The 17,960-nt window shown below is 38.8% G+C and overlaps 2 protein-coding genes across 2 annotated transcripts; both read right to left on the reverse strand.

Moving 5' to 3' along the window:
* Positions 1–3,248: 3,248 nt before the first annotated feature.
* Positions 3,249–8,071, reverse strand: LOC146609207 (cytochrome c oxidase subunit 6B1-like). Its single transcript, XM_085346078.1, has 4 exons — positions 8,029–8,071; positions 7,325–7,448; positions 3,591–3,691; positions 3,249–3,363 (listed from the first exon to the last, which is right to left on the reverse strand). Exons 2-4 carry the CDS (start codon positions 7,428–7,430, stop codon positions 3,310–3,312), a joined length of 261 nt encoding a protein of 86 aa, XP_085202204.1. The 5' UTR covers positions 7,431–7,448; positions 8,029–8,071; the 3' UTR covers positions 3,249–3,309.
* Positions 8,072–9,141: 1,070 nt separating this feature from the next.
* On the reverse strand, positions 9,142–14,948 carry LOC146609208 (C-type lectin domain family 6 member A-like). Its single transcript, XM_085346971.1, has 6 exons — positions 14,882–14,948; positions 14,042–14,122; positions 12,339–12,503; positions 11,086–11,237; positions 10,488–10,612; positions 9,142–9,298 (listed from the first exon to the last, which is right to left on the reverse strand). The coding sequence occupies exons 1-6, from the start codon at positions 14,946–14,948 to the stop codon at positions 9,142–9,144; spliced, it is 747 nt and encodes a 248-aa protein (XP_085203097.1).
* Positions 14,949–17,960: the final 3,012 nt, after the last annotated feature.

The raw sequence follows: 17,960 nt of genomic DNA on the forward strand, positions 1-17,960 counted from the left end.
GAGCAAGGCTATAATTGCTTCAGTGTGTAAGGTTAGTCATAAATATCTGAGTCACTAAACATTTAAAGACAAACAAATCCTGTGAAATTGGACCTTGTACTCACCACCAAATATCTGACGTCTTTTGTATCACCTACAGAAACAATTAAAAGGTTTTTGTTTCACTGGATATTTTTAGGAAACAATTCCCTCTTTTGTTTTAAGACATTTCCTTGTTAAATTACAATAAAGTACAACAACATCAGCCATTATTAAATCAGCACTATTATTAAATTGTTGTGACTGTAATCTTTGACAGAAGTTTCTTAATAAAAAAGACTTTTAAGATTCCTAATGTAATCTGCACAGTTTATAACTGTAAACATGTAACTGCATGTACCTTAATACTGTACAAAATGACTTTTAATTAATTGCTTGAAATTAATCTTTCCTCATTTTTTTCATGTGAAGATTTCAGATTACATTTAGAACAAAAAGTAGTTTTTTGAGTCAAATAAATGGAAACACGAGCTAAACTACTGGGAACCTGATGTTCTTCATATGTCACATACTTTCCACCATAGCATTGATTTTTGGGAGGAAATAAAATTGCTTTCTTATTTTTGTGTCAAATGTAGTGCCATGCTTTGTAACTAGAAAGCAAATCTTAAGGCTTCATTTATACTGCAAAAGGTTTCAACAAAATTCATTTAGCTTCAAACTGACATCTACTATGAAGGTTGTGTATCTCTGACAACCTGTTAGACTGTGACAACCAGAAAATATGTAAAAGTATCTGAATTTGAGGCAATTTATAGTTATGTTAACCTTTGGAAGCATATTTTCTTGTCCTCTCACCCTACATGTCTAATCTCTCTCTCATTAACCTAAAACAAACATACAGTAATAAAACTGAAAGTATAAAGTAGAATGAAATATGCATTAAGTCGCACAAAATCAGACACTGCTACTGAAATGACAGATAATACCAGAATGCACAAACATACACATGGTGCACATTTGATACCCATCTGCAGAGCTTTGCATGACTCAGAGAGCTCTCATGGCGCACATACTGGCTTATACCACCCACACAGCTTCACTTACACTCTATATAGAAAAAAAGGGAAAGTATTAAAAATAAATCCTTTAGTTGCAGTGACTATTCATCTGTTTTTCATCCAGTTCACTAAATGCAAACTGGAGCAGTAGGCCTGTTTTGTCCTACAACCGCTCTCTCTCTCTCTCTCTCTGAATGTGGGTCACACAGAATAAAGAATATTAAAATCTCTTGCCTGACTCTCCATCTTTTCAAGTCTGTCTGGACGATCACCGGGCAAATTTTAGGATTTTCAAACTGCAGGATGGAGTCTGGAGCTGGGAGCTTCAGGTGGTGTTTAAAAGGCTTCGCAGGACCCGCCCGTCGGTGCTGAAAACTGCAGGAAAAGGAGGAAACCTCATTAGGCGCTGTCCGTGGTACCAAACCGACTCCATCAGGGAGGACACGACTACTCTCCCCTCATTTCCCATCAGAAACCGATCTCAAGTTATCCGTACCATGCTGCTATAATGCAGGTTTAAATGGAAAGAAAAAGTAGTTGAAATAATAAAGTTAACCTTTTTGTACTCGCGCGGCCTGATGCCGGTCAAAGTGGAGGTGTAGTAGATTATTCCCACCCCCTGCTTGCCCCCAAAGACCCTTAACCCGTGCACAAAGCGGACAAATAAAGGGTTCTCACCTGTCGTGACTGCCAGTCCGGACACAGGAGCTGCAGCGGTGGCTTTTTGCGGCAGTGCCTCCCTTCTTTTCTCATATAGGCTGTGCATACGGGAGCTGCGAGGGGAAGCGCACGTAGTTGTAGTCTGTTTGAAGCCAGCCTATGAGAAATGAGGACGCAGGGACGCCGTGAATGTGGCCGCGCCCCGTCAGAGTTTGACGTGCAGGATCTCATGACTCCTGCGCATCATCACCGCATCCCGTGAGGAGAGGCGGCGTCTATGTCCTATTATGGATACAGCCTTATTTCGGTTAGTTGGTCAGCTCAGTTAACGAAAAGACTAGGCGCATGCGCGGACGGAGTTTGCGTGAGCGAGTGTGGTGGGGGATGATAATGGTGAACCCTTCTTCCTCCCTGCTCCGTCCTGGTGTCCTCCTCGGCTTCCCATGATGCATCTCGCTGGTGACCTTGACAGAAGCCAGTGGACGACTGATGCTGCAGATGTTGATGCGAGGCGGGCAGTTGCCAGGGCAACAGGTCATGCAGTGCGGCACACAGGATATTCCAGCTGCAGAAACAACGCTGTGACTTTTGCACACTCACGAACATCCTCTCAGAATTTGTGAAGCAGAGAAAAGCCACCAGTATGAGCTGGTGCTGAAATCACGCACGCACTGCAGTTCTATCACGCTCACGATTCGCGCGTGACAAAGATACAAACAAAAATCAGCTGACTCCCTGGAGGAGGTTTGTGTGGAACTATTATGCAATGAACGTAACACTTCTGTTCTGCCTCAGTGAATTTGTTTAAAAATAAATAAAAATCATTTGAGATTAAAATACAAAATAACCTTCTTTGCCTTTCGTTGTTTGACCTTAGCACATGTTTCCTGGCACGTTTTGTCTTAGCAGCCACAACCACTAAGAGCAGTGTTAACCGCTTAATAATTAGAGAATACGTTAAAAATGATCATTTAAAATCTGATCACACAGACATGCCTTGGAGATGGAGGCCTTGTAAGTGGTGTGGTGAATAGACTTTTGACAGTAAATTCATAGCATAAAATCAACGTTTATAGTTTATGTTGAAAGTTATTTTTAAAGGTACAGTTCAGAAGAATGACTGTTTCCGTTTTTAGTTCAATCATCTTGAGCTGCATCTCTACAACAGCTTTCAGCTCTCATTTTTTGTTAAAAATCTTGAATAAAGTTAAAGTTTAAAAGCAAATCATGGCACAATAAGTAATTTATATAACGATGCGCACCACTGTTTTCATGAGCCGTCTGATGATGCAACACTTTTGCATCGTGGGTCAGCATCATCTCCTTTCTTACCATAAAGGATGGGCAAGTGTCTCCTCTCCTAAAGGAGGTAATAAAGGAAGCATTGAAGCACCTTTCTGTAGTATTTAGAGAATTCAAACACTTGTTATAATGGCTGCCACACAGACACAGCTAAAAGCCTGAGTAAACTGTAAATTACAGCTGTCAATTAGCAAAAGTCAGACATGACTCATAGTAACATTTTATTATGACATTTTTGTACAGAAATATTGGAGTTTTTCACTTTTATATCTTAAGATGAGACAATTGGATGGAGATCAACATTTCCTTAAATCTTCCCAGGGAAGCTTCCTGCCTCTATCTGATCGTCCCATTTCTGAACCTGCAGGAAAGAAAAAACAGGAGAAAATCAAAAAGTGGAGCAATAAATGCCTAGAGTGGAAACTAGCCTGAAACACAGCTGTGACTTTTACAACTTTAAACGTAGAGCTTCTAGGTGATGAGTGAAAAAGAAAACTGATGACTAAATTAAAATCAAGAATTTTGGAACAGAAGCAAATGAAGGTGCAGCCGAGTGAGACAGTGAGATTTGTTTCACGTGTAACTTACCCAGCTGATTGGGCAGAGACTCTTGTAGACTCTGCGGTACCAGTCACAGGGAGCCGTGTCCTGGTCTTTGGCTGACAGAACTTTGTTACATCTGTGGAAGTCTGTAACAAAAAGAGGGGGACGAGCTGTCAAACCAGAGATGGACACTAAACAGCCAGCAAAGCCAGCCGGTGTCCTCGAGTCCTTTATCTGACTCAAGGACTCGAGTCAGATAAATGAGCCTGATTCTGTTTATCTGCAGTTTTCCTCCAACATCATACTATTGTCACTCTAGGACCATCAGAGTCACCGACCACAATGCCACACTAACGCATGGCTTGTTGAAGTGTAGACCTACAAAAATCAACCATAAACCGTGTATATTTATTTGAAACATCAGCATTTTAGCTGTCGCCCTGTTAGTTTTTGGAAGCCAGCAGAGACGTATATGGTATACGTATAATGCTACGTTGCTAGCAAGATGTATGTTCATACTCGCACAGGTGCAACACACCTGCCAAGTAACAGGCCAATAAAACACTTGAATTTCACTCACTGAAACAGAAGCACAAACTTCTTGAATGATCTATATTTGACAGCAAGACATTTTTCATGTGATTTTAATAAAACTGCTCCAAAAACCTTAGACAGCACAAAAATAGTAAGGAGGCTACACTTCACTGTTAGCTCACGTGCCATTAAAAGAGACCAGACGTCTAACTCGAATGACAAAATCAATCAGATTAAAAAAACAACAACAAAACATCCAAATCATCCTCTCTGGAGTTAAGTAGGAAACTACCCATTATATATGCTGACGCTGCTGTGACACGATAGTCTCAAAGTCCTCATTTATCTTACATGGAACTGTTGTTAGAAACCCAAACATCATTTATTTATGAGCCAAATGTCAACATGGTTTTATTATGTGACCATAAACAACCACGGTTCAGTCACGATTAACTTTTATAATTAAGAACCACAAATCATAAAATGCCGATACACCTGACATTTATTGTCGCTCAAAAAACAAAAAAAACAAACCCAAACAAAACCACAATCTGTTTCTGTCCGTCGGTGTGATGCGTTCGGGCTGTCACGTCACAGGACAGGAAATTTTAAAGAAACTTGTAACACAAATAAAATTGTATTTTAACATTGTGTTAAAATACAATTTAAAAAAATATAAATTCAGATACATCATGAGTTTGGTTTGAGCTCTTGAGTTTCAGACTGAGTGACTTACCTATTAGTAAGTAAAATAATTAAATAATAAACTAGTCAAAAATTGTTTTAACATCAGATTGAATGTTGAGATATCAAAGTTATTTTGGAACTTTTGAGAAATTATGTTTTATCCTTAAAATATTTGATTATTTTTAATCAATAATAATAAAATTAAGATTTATCTGATCAAAGTTGAAATAAGTACTTGACATATTTTTGAACACAATAACTAACATTGACATGTATAAAATACCAACAAATATGTTGAAATAAGAAACAGTTGCATCGGGGGAGATGCAGTTATCACTCCTCTTAAAACTGTTGTAATTTTCAGCTGTTATATACATTAAATCCAACAAATATAAGTATTCATGGTAAAATAAGTGGTAATTTATACAAAAACAAAACAAGGAAAAATAACTTCCTATTTGTCAACCACTCATAGCAAATTCTCCTTTTTAAAATCGGGCTGTCAACACGCTTATTTTAGATATTTCAAAGTCATTCATCCATCCTTTTCCTCCACAGCTTAAAAATGAAGCCAGTGCAAACGCACCAAGAAGGTTTTCTAATGGGCACCTAAGCCTGACTGCAGAAGTGATTCCCAATATCCACAGAAGTAAACGTGTTTACAGCCTGCTACACAAATGGTTTTGGTCTCTACAGAGTTCTCCCTTCATAACAGCCTCAGGGAGACGTTCAACAGTGAACTGAAGCAAACGGCTGTCTGCCAGGCCTAATGTCTGATAAATAGTCACTGAACTGGACCTCCCAACCATCTCTGTGATGTTTGGGCATTTGGAGCATTTTTAATAGATGATCTGTAGCACGTATGCTGTGTGCTACAGATCATCCAGGAAGAGTGTGCTTTAGTTTTGGCGAGTCAAGTTTTTGTGTTTTGTTACTCTGTTACTTACCATTTATTTATCTATTGATAAATAGATATCAGTGTGTTGCACTTGAACACTTTATGAATGCTGCTTGCTAACCAAGCATTACTGATTGCGTTGTGCCCCATCATCCATATAAGGTAACTTCTGGCTTCAAACCCTGCAATAAACAGGAGTTTCATTAGCCTGACTGGTTATGCCTGAGAAAAGATCATAGGTGTGTTTCACCGTTGTACACATGGAATAAAGGCCTTTCTGGCAGGAATCAAACTTCCCCCATGTGCAGCTTTTTTACCCTGAAGTGCAAAACTAAAGTGTCACAGCATTGTTATTGGTCAATTCAAGTAATGGCCCTGTAACAGTTATTCAGTATCAGATTACCAAAATGATTTAGGTTACAGTCACTTCAGATTGAAACTGAGTCTCTGTGTCTGGGTGGCATTTAGTTTTTACTGCACTTCCACAAAGACTGATGAAAACTTTTACTCTGAAAAATCAGCAGAGAAGCAGCATTAATCAAAACATTCATTATATATGCAGATGGATCAATACGTCTAACGCAGCGGTCTCCAACCTTTTTTGCGCCATAGACCAGTTTATGCCCGACAATATTTTCACGGACCGGCCTTTAATGTGTCGCGGATAAATACAACAAAATAAAACTAGTACCAGTACCGGAAAAAAAAGAAGATTTATTCATAACACACGTGAAAAGACCCAGGAAAACCGAGTTAACGATAAAAACGATGACAAAATAACGCTGAAAACCGATAAAAACCCTGAAAACCAGACATTTCACACCTGAGCCTCAACTCTCGCGGCCCGGTACCAAACGACTCACGGACCGGTACTGGTCCGAGGCCCGGGGCTTGGGGACCGCTGGTCTAACCTGAAGCTGAATCACATCAGCGATGAAAGAGATAATTAGAGAGTGCATTTAGTCTGCAGCAAATCCACCGTCACACTGGGCTTTAGCATAGAAGGAGATGTGTTTAATTCTTTGAGTTTTCATTTGAAATAGAAACTAGCAGCAAAGCAACTTAGATTGATTTAAATATTGAAATTCAGACATCAAGCATGGGTTGTGTCGATTGTCAAAACTCGTCGTCTCACATTTCTTTATAAATTAAGAAACACAGAAATAAAATTGACCAGAATAAGTTTGGAAGTGAGAACTGCTGCAGTTTAAACCCTCAATTAGTCTCAAATGAAAACAACAAAATCCACAGTCAAGTATTGGAAATACTCAGCAAACATGCCAAAAGCAGCTTTTATGTGAATAGATGATGAAATCAAAATGAGGGGAAAAAAAAAAAAAAACAGCAAGCAAATAAGTGAGAATTCAGCTGAAGGCCCCGAAAGACTCACAACGCTCAGCAGATTTGCAGGTTTCCTGTTCTTCACACATTTATGAGAAGCCAAACATTAGTCTGAGTGAAGACCCAGGCAAAGCTGAAGAGCACAGGTGCAAATAACCTGTGGCCATTTTTACCTGTCTGATTTCAAAGTTCAAGTTGTACTCAGTGTAAGAGGAAACAAGGAACTGGACCTGCGTTGGTCTGATGGAAGAAAACACTGAATTATGACAAAGGTTGACATGACTTTGCGTCGACACTGTGCAGCAGACGGCTCATTTACCCAGGTAGTTCTGGAAACAGTTGCGTGTCTGGTTGGTGTTGGGGAAGCGGGCATCAAACGGAGCCGTCCTGTAGTTCTTGATCTTCTCCTGGACCGCGTCTGACATTTTTCAGCTGCTGGAGGTCTGCACAGGATCAACAGCATGTGAGCAACGCTTAAATGTGACCATGCTGCACACACGGACTACAAGAAAGCGTTTATATCCACAAAGGATCCTAATAATAGTCAGTGAGCGCTACTTAAATAATATATCTTTAAGATGCGCTCTTTAACTGCAAACATTTATGCTGTGTGCCGATTTAAACACGTGACTACACCGCCATGTGAAACGTGATCCACTGTGGTCTTAAATATGTGTTAAATAATTTCAGAAAAAAAAGAGTAAAAATACAGCTTGTTCGGCATGAGCAAAACTAACTTCTAATTTGATATTAAGCCCATTTCCCCTGCCAGTAACTGGAAAATAAAACGAGAGTCCTGATGAATCCGTTCATTAACGACATTATCGATAAAAATAGAAAGTTAAGATTAATCCTGCTCAGCTGTTTGTATAATCTCACACAGCTTTTAAAACATTTTCACCACAGAACAAAAAGAAAAAAAAGCACAAAAACAACTCACAGAGGCTCTAAACTGCGCACACACTTAAAATAAATTATCATCGACTCGCTATTCACGTAGAAACCTTAAGAAAACCGACTTACCGTCGACAAATCAATTCCGTTATAATCCGTGCTCCCGGTGTTCTGACAAAACAGTGCGCTGGCAAAGCATGCTGGGAAAAAACGGCCAAAAAAACCCACACAACAAATGGCGCCTCCACCAATGTTTGGAAAGGCAGCACTGCCACTTGCTGGACATACAGAGGAGCAACAAGCACAGATTTATTTTAACATAAAGGACTAAAAGAAAGAAGCCATGCTCAAAGTGTAGTTCTTTGCATCAGCACGTCTGTTCTGCTTGATTCTGTATTGTTGACTTTTTCATTTCATGGTCTTTTCCAACTGTTTTTTTTAAGCGTACCATGATTTTGGTCTTTAATTGCTTGTAAGGTGCCTTTGAGCATCTTGGAATACACATATGAATAAAATCTAAACCATCTCAGTAACCTTGTGTCCAAACCGCTTGACCTGAGCTGGATCTCTGATGTATTCATTTCTAATCCATGCTGGTCACCCCCAATATAAATCTGAGCATCTCCAGCTTGGCCTCCTGTGCTTTTGTTATTCTCACCACACTCAAATCATACATCGTGTCTCTTGTAAACCTTGCTGCTGCTTTTCTGTTACAAATCACCCCTGACACTCACCTCCACCCGCTCTACCCTGTTGCTTTTGTTGGTTGACCCCAAGTGTTTAAATTCACCCACCTCCGCTTGCTCCTTGCAGCTGGACTATTACAACTGTCTTCCTCCTTCACACACATGTATCCTGTCCTGTTCTACTGACTTTCATTCCTCTTCACACAACAAACGTGATAAAATTATGAATATATTAAAATTTGCATTGCTATAAAATTTAAAGATCAAATTGATGGATCAAGGCAGAAAATTCCTGCAGCTCCAAATTAGCAGTGAATAATAATAATAAGCTATAAAATTACCAGGATAAACCTTAGCCTCCTGTGCATAAATTGGGAAGATCTCACATCAGGTTTTATTTGAATTAGTATGAGTTTGCCCCCCCCCCAAATAAATAAATAAATAATTGTAGATAGATAGTGGATAAAAAATGAAGCTGAAAAACACAATGAAAGCACAGAAAAACATCGGGGATTTCTTCATTAAAATGTTTATTTGCTATAAAGCTATTTTGGTGTCAGGTCAGAGAAGCTTGCCTCCTCTCACAGATCGTCCGCAGCTTGTTGGAGCATCTGAAAGTGAACCAGCTCCTGCTGTACACGACCCTCGGGGTGAGTCGACCACACAGATCCACACTGCTTTCACCCGCGTTATCCGGGTCGCGTGCCCAAAACCTGCAACACACACTTTATTCTGTTACCGTGGCAACCGATTCTCTGACATATGATAATGTTCATAATAAAACTCCCACAGTGTTTTAATCCCCTCACAGTAAATCCACAGTGGGAAGACACCGTGGTTAGGTTGCTTAGGAGTGAAATTCTCAGCTGCTTTGCAAATCTCACTTATACATAATCCACAATTACTGATGTGTGATTACCTTTTGTAATCTCACTACAATGTTGTGTTTTACTGAATTCAAGACCAAGACCTCCAGATTCCAGAGTTCTGATCGGGTATGCTCAGTATGTGCCACACAAAGAAAGCCTCAGAGGATCTTATCCCCCAGTGTGGGGAACCACAACACAAAGATATTGTAATAATATTCATCAGGTAGTTTTAATATTGTGGCTGATCAGTTTAAATAGTATATACAAACAGGAAGGGAAAAATGTGATAATATTTGATTCCAACAAATATTTTACTGCTACTTAAATCTTATGCTTCTTATAATTAACTACTAAATGTTATTTGATTGTGTTGTCATCTTTAAAATTAAGATCAAACTCATATTCCATTATTGTTTATTATCTGCTCTTTAATTTGAGCATTTTACTTAAATTCTGTTCATCATTGTTGATTCTCAATTGTTTAAATGCACCTGTTATGTTATTATTAATAGCACTATTAATATTATTATTATATATATATTAATACTACTATTCTTACAATTGCTATGAATATTGCTAACATTGCTATTACTAATATTATTATTATTTCAACTGCTTTTGAAAAATAACAGACAAATTATTGGATAAAGTAGTTATTGTCTTCTTAAATCCCAAATGGGAGATAACAGGTTAAAGGAATGTGGCAGAATGAGATGGTGAAAACTGCACCAATGAAACCAGCTCCAAACAAGCGCAGCAAATGACAGATGACATTAAAGTGGCTCGGTGTAATTAATGTGAATGTATTTTTATATTTAGACCATGAGGAATGTTTGACTATGAACAGGGACACATACATTTTTAATATCTAGTCCTCTCATAGTTTTGTGTCCTGACAGCTGATCTGGCAAAATGTCCTCAGCCTGAGACAAACTTAAGGAGGAGAGATCAGCACATACTTGCTCTTCACCTTCTGAGCCCTGTTTGTCCTGCACCACCTCCTCCTCTTCCTCATGCCTGTCATCATACTCACTGTGGTCCCTTCTCCAGCAGTGAGCCATCGCTCCACTGCCAGCCGCCGTCAGCGCCGCTGCTCCTCAGGCCTACCCAGTATGAGTCCCCCTGACTCAGACTCTGGGTCTTCTCCCACAGGAACTCCTGAAAAACATGTCAAACGTTACCATTTTGCAGAGAGAAGCCTTAATTTCATTCCTTAAGAACATTCTCTTTACTGTTGATCAATCAAGAACACAAACTGTCTCACATGTACAGTAAAAGAGCGAAACACAAAACCTCATTTGACCTCAAGCACTGGCCGCTCCTGCAGACGTCTCCATATTTCATAGAGGCCTTAAATCTATTCTTAACTTCTCTTCCTGGTGGTATGAATCTGTATGTCAAATAGTGTGTCCAAAAGGTAGGACATATCAGGAAGGGCATGTCAAATATTTACAACTGGACAGAGACTGAATATGTCATTAATGCAGGGAAGAAGATTTGTGAGAGGAGAAGGGTTCCAGCAAAGCTAATTTAATATTTATTATGTGCTTGATGAATAAATATAAACTGGAAATGACAGGACAGAGCAGGTGGACAGAGTAGTGTGTGTGTGTGTGTGTGTGTGCATTCACCTGCTCCTCTTCCGTCCTTATTATAGCCATGACGCCCCCCAGTGCCATGCAGTGGTACTGACTACTGATCCAGTCAGCTCTGTCCTGGCTGAAGAGGAAACATTTCTGTCCCTGAGGCGTCCAGCCAGGTAAGCATAGGCTGCACTCTCTTTCTGAGTGAACAATAATAATAATAATAATAAAGAATAGGTAAAAGATGTGGCTCAGATTACTCACCCCTCAAAGTTTGTTTAAATCTACTTTAAGCTTCAAAAGACCTTAAATGTCAAGCCAGGGTAAGTTTCAGCAGTGATTTGAAATTTTCTAGCATCCTGTACATCTCAGTACAGTATTACTGTTCTCAGTATGAAATAATCCTACAACAGCACTGAAATCATGACATATTTTTCAACAAACTGCATTTTGAGTGTGTAAATGATTAAACAACAATGCAGTGCTCCACAAGCAAGACTTAAATTTGGATTGTGTATTAGCTACAACCATTTAAAAGTTACTACAGCCCGACAGTCTGAAGGTGTTAATGTCAGGTTTCATTCTGAAAAGCCTGTAATAGTTTTATGGTAGTGTGTTTTTATGTTGTGTCATAAGTAAGTGGTATAAATATGTTTTCTACTTTATTTATATCACTGATTACAGACTGAAAACAAACAGACTAATATTACACATCCAGTTTCACTGGTTTAAATCAGTTTATCTAACATACTGGAAACTCGTCATATGTAATATGACACAAAAGCTCAAAGTGGATCTGTTATCTGAATCTGAATCACGCTCGAGTTGTTTGTCTTTTTCACAGCATAATGGAAATCAGAGCTTCTTTGTTAAATGGGTTTTTTGTAAACAGTTGTCTATATTTAATCTGCCGCTTGTTTGGCAGCGTGACTGGGACATTATGTGGTTGAAAGAAAAATGACCAAACTGAAACTGACATTTCTCTCTCACAAACTCGTCTGTGGTTAAATACTCGACCTTTATATAAGGGATTCATTAGCTTCTTTACCTTTCTGTTACAGCCTTATAATTAGAGCCAAGCCTCAGGTAAACCTTTACACTAAAACCACCCAGTTATCCACTGATGCGTCAGTTTTGAAGTCTGGCCATAGAAATGCCTGAAAACAGACACAGTGTGTACGAGGAACTGTCACAGGAACATCTTCGAAAAGTTGTGATTTTTGTGGGTGTAAAAAATGATTTTTTTCTCTGGATTTTCTCTTAACACTTGTAGCTCTGAATAAAAAAGCACCCAGACTCACCACCAGTGGTAGCGTTGCTGATCGGGCAGTACTGGTTTAGAGCAGGGTACTGGGAGAACAGGAGCTGATATGACTGGTTGAGCTTCTCCAGCCCGATTCTCAAACCTCTCAGTTTGTTTTCCTGCAGGGCCGACTGGGACTGAGACACCAGTGTGAGCTGAACCACTGTGGTATCAAACACACACAACACACGCAGCACAGTGTCAGAAGATTGCATACACAATGTCTCATCACCCGTTACCATGGATACGGGATAATAGAGCAGTGTCAGACAGAAAGCAAAGCAGACTGACAGAGGTGAAAAAAGGGATGATTCAAAAAGAACAGAGTTAATCCTCTCTGCAAGCCATCGCGTAACAGAATTTATTCTAAAATAAGACGCAGAGACCGACGGATTTATTTCTCGACAAAATGACAAAAGACTCGTCCTGCTTTTTGTTGAAACACCAGAATCATGGTAAAATCTTCCTGCAGTACCTCCATATGTACGCTGTATACTAATGCAGTGCTCTCCAAAGGCAGGTTAGCAGTAGAAGAAAATGTATTTATTTATTTTTGTCCCTTTAGGCATTTAAAGTTCACAAAAATACGCCAATGACATAAAATTTGAGACTCCTGGTAACATTTGATAATAAAACCTCAAACTGTTTTTGATATTTAGTATCATTCTGTCTGTAAAAACAATTACTCAAAAAGTTTAGATTTTAAATGTCATGCCACATTTGACCTCTGACCTCTCCTTCAGACATTTAACAAAACAAAAATATTTAAAAAGTCTATTTAGTATCATTCTGTCTGTAAAAACAATTACTCAAAAAGTTTAGATTTTAAATGTCATGCCACATTTGACCTCTGACCTCTCCTTCAGTGGGATCTCGCCTGAATCTTGTGTGAATTGTGACATTTTCACACCTGCAATCTCTTGAGTGGTGACTGTTGTTTTGAGGCTCCTCTTCACTGCGTTTTCTCTGAACAGCTGCAGTTATTTTCTGGTCCTGTGTTCATTTTGAAGCCAACCAGTGGTTCAAAGCTTTTCACGCTGCTGTAAGTAATATATGCGTCTTTGTTTTCGTTTAGATGAGCCGTTTTTGTGTGGCAGCCAGCACACCTCGACATCTGTGTATCAGCAGATGGAAAGAGTGAAAGAAAGAAGGCTAGTTACACACAACGCCTTTGTGTGAGCGCAATCGATGCAAAAGGAAACACCTGGGCAACAAGTTACATTTGCCAGTGTGAAGCGGGTCCACTCTACATAACAACACAGCCAAATTTCGCTATGCTGTTAGCATTCGCTTGGAGAACTTTAAAAATCATATTATTCTGAGCTCCACTATTAGCAAGGATCTATTACACTCACTCTCAAACAAGGCCCTACGTTTTTATCCAACATGATGTGTGTTACTTCACTAATGAAATCCACTCTTTCTGTCTTTATTTTCTTTAAACCTTTGAGTATAGGATTTGGCCGGCGAGGATAGGCAGTATCTGAGCTGTAGGTTCAACACAGACTAAAGTAAATGCCATGTACAGGCAGGTGCGGTGTAGAGATAAACTCAACTTTGTAAATTTTTGTAAATTATTTGAAAATATTCAAAATATCAGTTAAGGTCTTATATGTATATCAGCACATTATCTCCTTCTCCTTTTTTCAGTAACCCGTTCCCATTGGTCAGTGAGTTTTATAGATGCAAAGAGGCACTCACAGCAGAGAGTCTGGAGCAGAATGATGATGGTCAGTAGAAAGCAGAGCAGACAGAAGTAATGAGCCAGCTGTCTGTAGTGACCTGAGAGAGCCGACACAACAACAAAGGGAAAAAAGAAAAACACTTAAACATTTATAGACCTTTTTTACATTTCAGCAGGAGGAGACTTTGGCAAGCCTGGGAATTTCATAAAAGACCATTTCACCCAAAGCAGTCCAACAGGCCAGCAGAATATTCCTGTTGAAATACAGCATCTCTTTTTGTGTTGTGTTGTTGCTTTGGGCTGCTTTATTTGGATGATGGCTTTAAGACATAGCAGACTTGTTGCCCTGCATGGTTGATGAGTATGGGTTGCATCAGACACAGGCAGATCAGTGAATTGATAGATTTAGCTCTAATTTGATGAAATCTGCCACCAAGACTTCAAACATCTCTCTGATCCCAAGTCTGTAGATTGTTTCTGAAAAGAAATATTGTTAATGTTGCATTTTCAAAATCTATATTACAAACCCAGAAAATAAAATTCACTCTAATGTAAAGGACGAGGCAACTGTAAAGCTAAAAAATAAAAATCAAGCAGACACCACCGTGGATGAGTGGGAACATTTTTATTATGTTGCAGTCACTATTGTTGTCATCTCTGCTTCTTCAAAGCAGAATGAGCTCATTAATTAAATCATTAGCTAACATGATAATGAGCACACCTCAACAGTGTTCTTCTTAAACCCACTCGACCCATGCATGCAATTGAATTTAGTGTTAAACAGGCTAAGAAATGACTAATACTAAATAAATAAATAAAACCAATTGAAATACTTTATAAAAAGAAAAGCTAATTACTTCTGTCTGTGGATGCTTCCAGCTTTTTTTCTTCTTCAAGCAGAGTCGATCCATTATTCACTCCCATGGTCTCATCCAGCAGAGAATCAGCACAGGATTTTTCTTGAGTTATTACAGCATGGATGCATAACTTTTCAGTCACCAACAATCCTTTGTGTTCCAGCAGCAGGTACCAACGAACAGCCCAGCGTTCCTCTGTTGAGGGATTGGTGTGGAATGATGTCCAGTATCTCATATGAATATTAAAATACTGACTCCCCTGCAGCCGTATGCAAAGCAGAGCTGGGTCTGATAACCAAACAAGTCTGTTAGAGGAAGAGTCAAAGTCATTCTTTATTTCTCCATTAGTGTGTGTTCAAATCAACATACAGTTAGTTTACCTACCAAATAACTGCACATATCACCCTGTTAGGGACACCCATGGAAAATGTTTGCTGCCAGACCAGATTCACCCCTTCAAAGTTACAATCGAGCCTTCTTTATACCTGAAAATGGCATTGACCTCTAAAAAAGGGGGAAATAGATACATACACATTTCAATGTATGCATGGGTGACATATTAAAGGAAAAAAAATGAACTAAAGTGCGTTGTTAAGATATTAGGCCACCGCCTACTGCTAGAATAGCTTCTGTACTCTTTGGCATTTGTTTTTCAGGTTTATGGATGAGGGTTAAATGCTATTCCTTCACAGTATAAACATATAAGCTGTTAAACATGTCTACCCAACATTTTGCACTGCAGAGGCCATATGCTTTACACAACTGTCATCCTGGTGAAAACATTCATGTGTTTATAATGGATGGAGGAATCTCCAAAGAGAGCGTTCCCATCAGGGTAAAAATGTTTAGAATTAAGGTGATCAGTCAGAACAACTGTGTGTGATCTGCAGTGGCACTTTCTTCTAAAAGAACCATTTTCTTAGCAGCTTATCCAGTTCCCAGGGGCTGGAGCCTTTGCCTTCTGTCATGAGGAGAGAGGCTGGGTACATCCAGATACATCCTTTCCTGTCTAACACACACACAGGCAATCCTTCATGCTCACATTTATACCTATTATGAATCATTAACAGTAATGACCAACCAAGATTCCTTTTAGAAAGATTTTCCTGTTCATTTTTCTTAAATTCTGATTAGTTTCTCTATATATTTTCCCCTGGTTGGTTGGTAACACTTCCTTGCACTGACTTTAAGCCCCACCAGAGGGCCCACTATATAGTTTGAGAACCACTACTGCACTGAAATCTGTACAAACAAACAATTAAAGCTGCCTCCCACAGAACAACAGGGGTTCAGATTTTCCCTTAAATTTGTCACCTGCCTGCATTTATGTCTATCTGCATAATTATTTAACACGCACAAGCAGCAATCATGACCAGCGTGTGATTGTATGTGCAGCGTGTGTGTCAGAACACATAGGTCATTGTCTTCTTCAGTCATACACACAAAAAAGTGTGTGAGATGAAGTGATCTGTGCAGAGATATAAGTCTGCTCCCACTAATGAGCGATTTAAGTCCCATAAAATACTGTATGCATACAGTAGAAGTAATAATAATATAATAATACTACCCAATAGTAATAATAGTTTTATTCAAAATACTGAAATATTTACAAATATTTGACAGCATTTATAGAGCATTTCTCTTCTTTTTCAAGTTTTACATTTCAGTTTATACTGTAGTTTTTGGCTTACACGTGTGGGAAGGGGTAGTGGATTGAATACAATATTATACTCAGCATATTTACAGCAAAAGACAAAAAACAAATTTAAAGAAAAAATAAAGAAACCAAAAAAACTATTAAAATGTGCACTGAAGGTGAGGATAAGCAAGTATTTATGTTAATAATGCATTTTAAAGTTTAGCTTACAAACTACACATTTTTGTATTGGAAGAAGGAGGTATAAATGTGAAGTATAGGAGCACAGACAAAAGAAGCACATCATATATATATATATGTCACATCATATATAGATGTGTGTAGAAACATATGAACATATGGAGAAAATTTGGAGAATTTTTTTTTTTGGTTTGGATTAAGATAATTTGAAAATATCTACTTTACCTATATATAAAGCTCTTTGAGGCGACTGATTCTGCTGAATTAAATTCATTGGAGGATACGTGAGTTTAATTCAGAAGGGCTCTAATTAGCAAATATCTAACAGTTTATTTCAAAAGATGAGCTTTACAAATAAACACAGGGTTAAGTAAAAGTTGCTTACAACCAGAGAACAATCATAATAAATACTTTCATATTTGATTCACGTGTACAAAAAACCCAAACTCTTGTTATAAAACAATGAAAGTGCAGCTACAAATGATTAACACGAGATCAACAATGTCTTTTTACAGGTTTAGCTTCTGTGTGTCTGACTCTGCCATGCGGTTTGAGCTTGTCGGAAATAAGCAGGATCAGATCAGTTGTTCACAGGTAAATCCCACTGTAAGCCAGTGGTTGCCCAAGGAGACATCAGCATTAGCGCGGTGACATGTTGTTAACCTGAATTGATGCAGTCAGGTGGCTCGTGGCTGTAATGTGTCGTGTCTGACATTGAGCTGTTTTGCTCTTATGTAACAAACCTTTCACAATGATTCATTTACAGACAGAAGAAAAACCAAAGGTTAAAACATTTTCAGTCCTGCATTGACAAAATGCACGATTTACTGTTCTGAACATGTACTCACATTGTAAAGCCACACAAAAGCATGTTATAGTTAATTCTACAACCCCCCCCCCCCCCCCCCCCACACATATTTTTAGAGTTTTCAATATGAAATACTAATACAAAAAGAATAGTCTGCCAAAATCTCAATGTGCAAAACAACAGTGCTTTTCCCTGCTGTGTACTGCAACCTTTCTATCGGTTCTTTAGCAGCACGCACAAGTCCTCACTCAGGTTTCTATGTGGCTTCGTTTAGCATCTCTTTCACCTTCTGTAATGTCTATGTTGCTCATAAACCGCACAGAACAAGCTAGCGCAGGGCAGTTAATGGTAAACCAGCAACCTTTGGGCCTGTTCCAATTGAAAGAAATCCTATTATGTGTGTTGGATCTCTTAGAGGTGCTGCAGTCATGAGC

Source organism: Diplotaxodon limnothrissa, linkage group LG22 (genome assembly GCF_057381915.1).
Source record: "Diplotaxodon limnothrissa isolate DT_005_m linkage group LG22, D_limnothrissa_male_GT1.1, whole genome shotgun sequence".
NCBI classification, from domain to species: Eukaryota; Metazoa; Chordata; class Actinopteri; order Cichliformes; family Cichlidae; genus Diplotaxodon; species Diplotaxodon limnothrissa.

What these genes read in the sequence shown, in the direction of transcription:
- LOC146609207 (XM_085346078.1), bottom strand. Translation starts at nt 7,430, where the DNA reads ATGTCAGACGCGGTCCAGGAGAAGATCAAGAACTACAGGACGGCTCCG. An exon ending in CTGTTTCCAGAACTACCTGG is followed by an intron (nt 3,692 to 7,324) that starts GTAAATGAGCCG and finishes TTTTTGTTACAG; the next exon opens with ACTTCCACAGATGTAACAAA. An exon ending in GTCTCTGCCCAATCAGCTGG is followed by an intron (nt 3,364 to 3,590) that starts GTAAGTTACACG and finishes TCTTTCCTGCAG; the next exon opens with GTTCAGAAATGGGACGATCA.
- LOC146609208 (XM_085346971.1), bottom strand. Translation starts at nt 14,948, where the DNA reads ATGGGAGTGAATAATGGATCGACTCTGCTTGAAGAAGAAAAAAAGCTG. An exon ending in GGAAGCATCCACAGACAGAA is followed by an intron (nt 14,123 to 14,881) that starts GTAATTAGCTTT and finishes CGGCTCTCTCAG; the next exon opens with GTCACTACAGACAGCTGGCT. An exon ending in CTGCTGGAGAAGGGACCACA is followed by an intron (nt 9,299 to 10,487) that starts GTGAGTATGATG and finishes TGTGTGTTGCAG; the next exon opens with GTTTTGGGCACGCGACCCGG.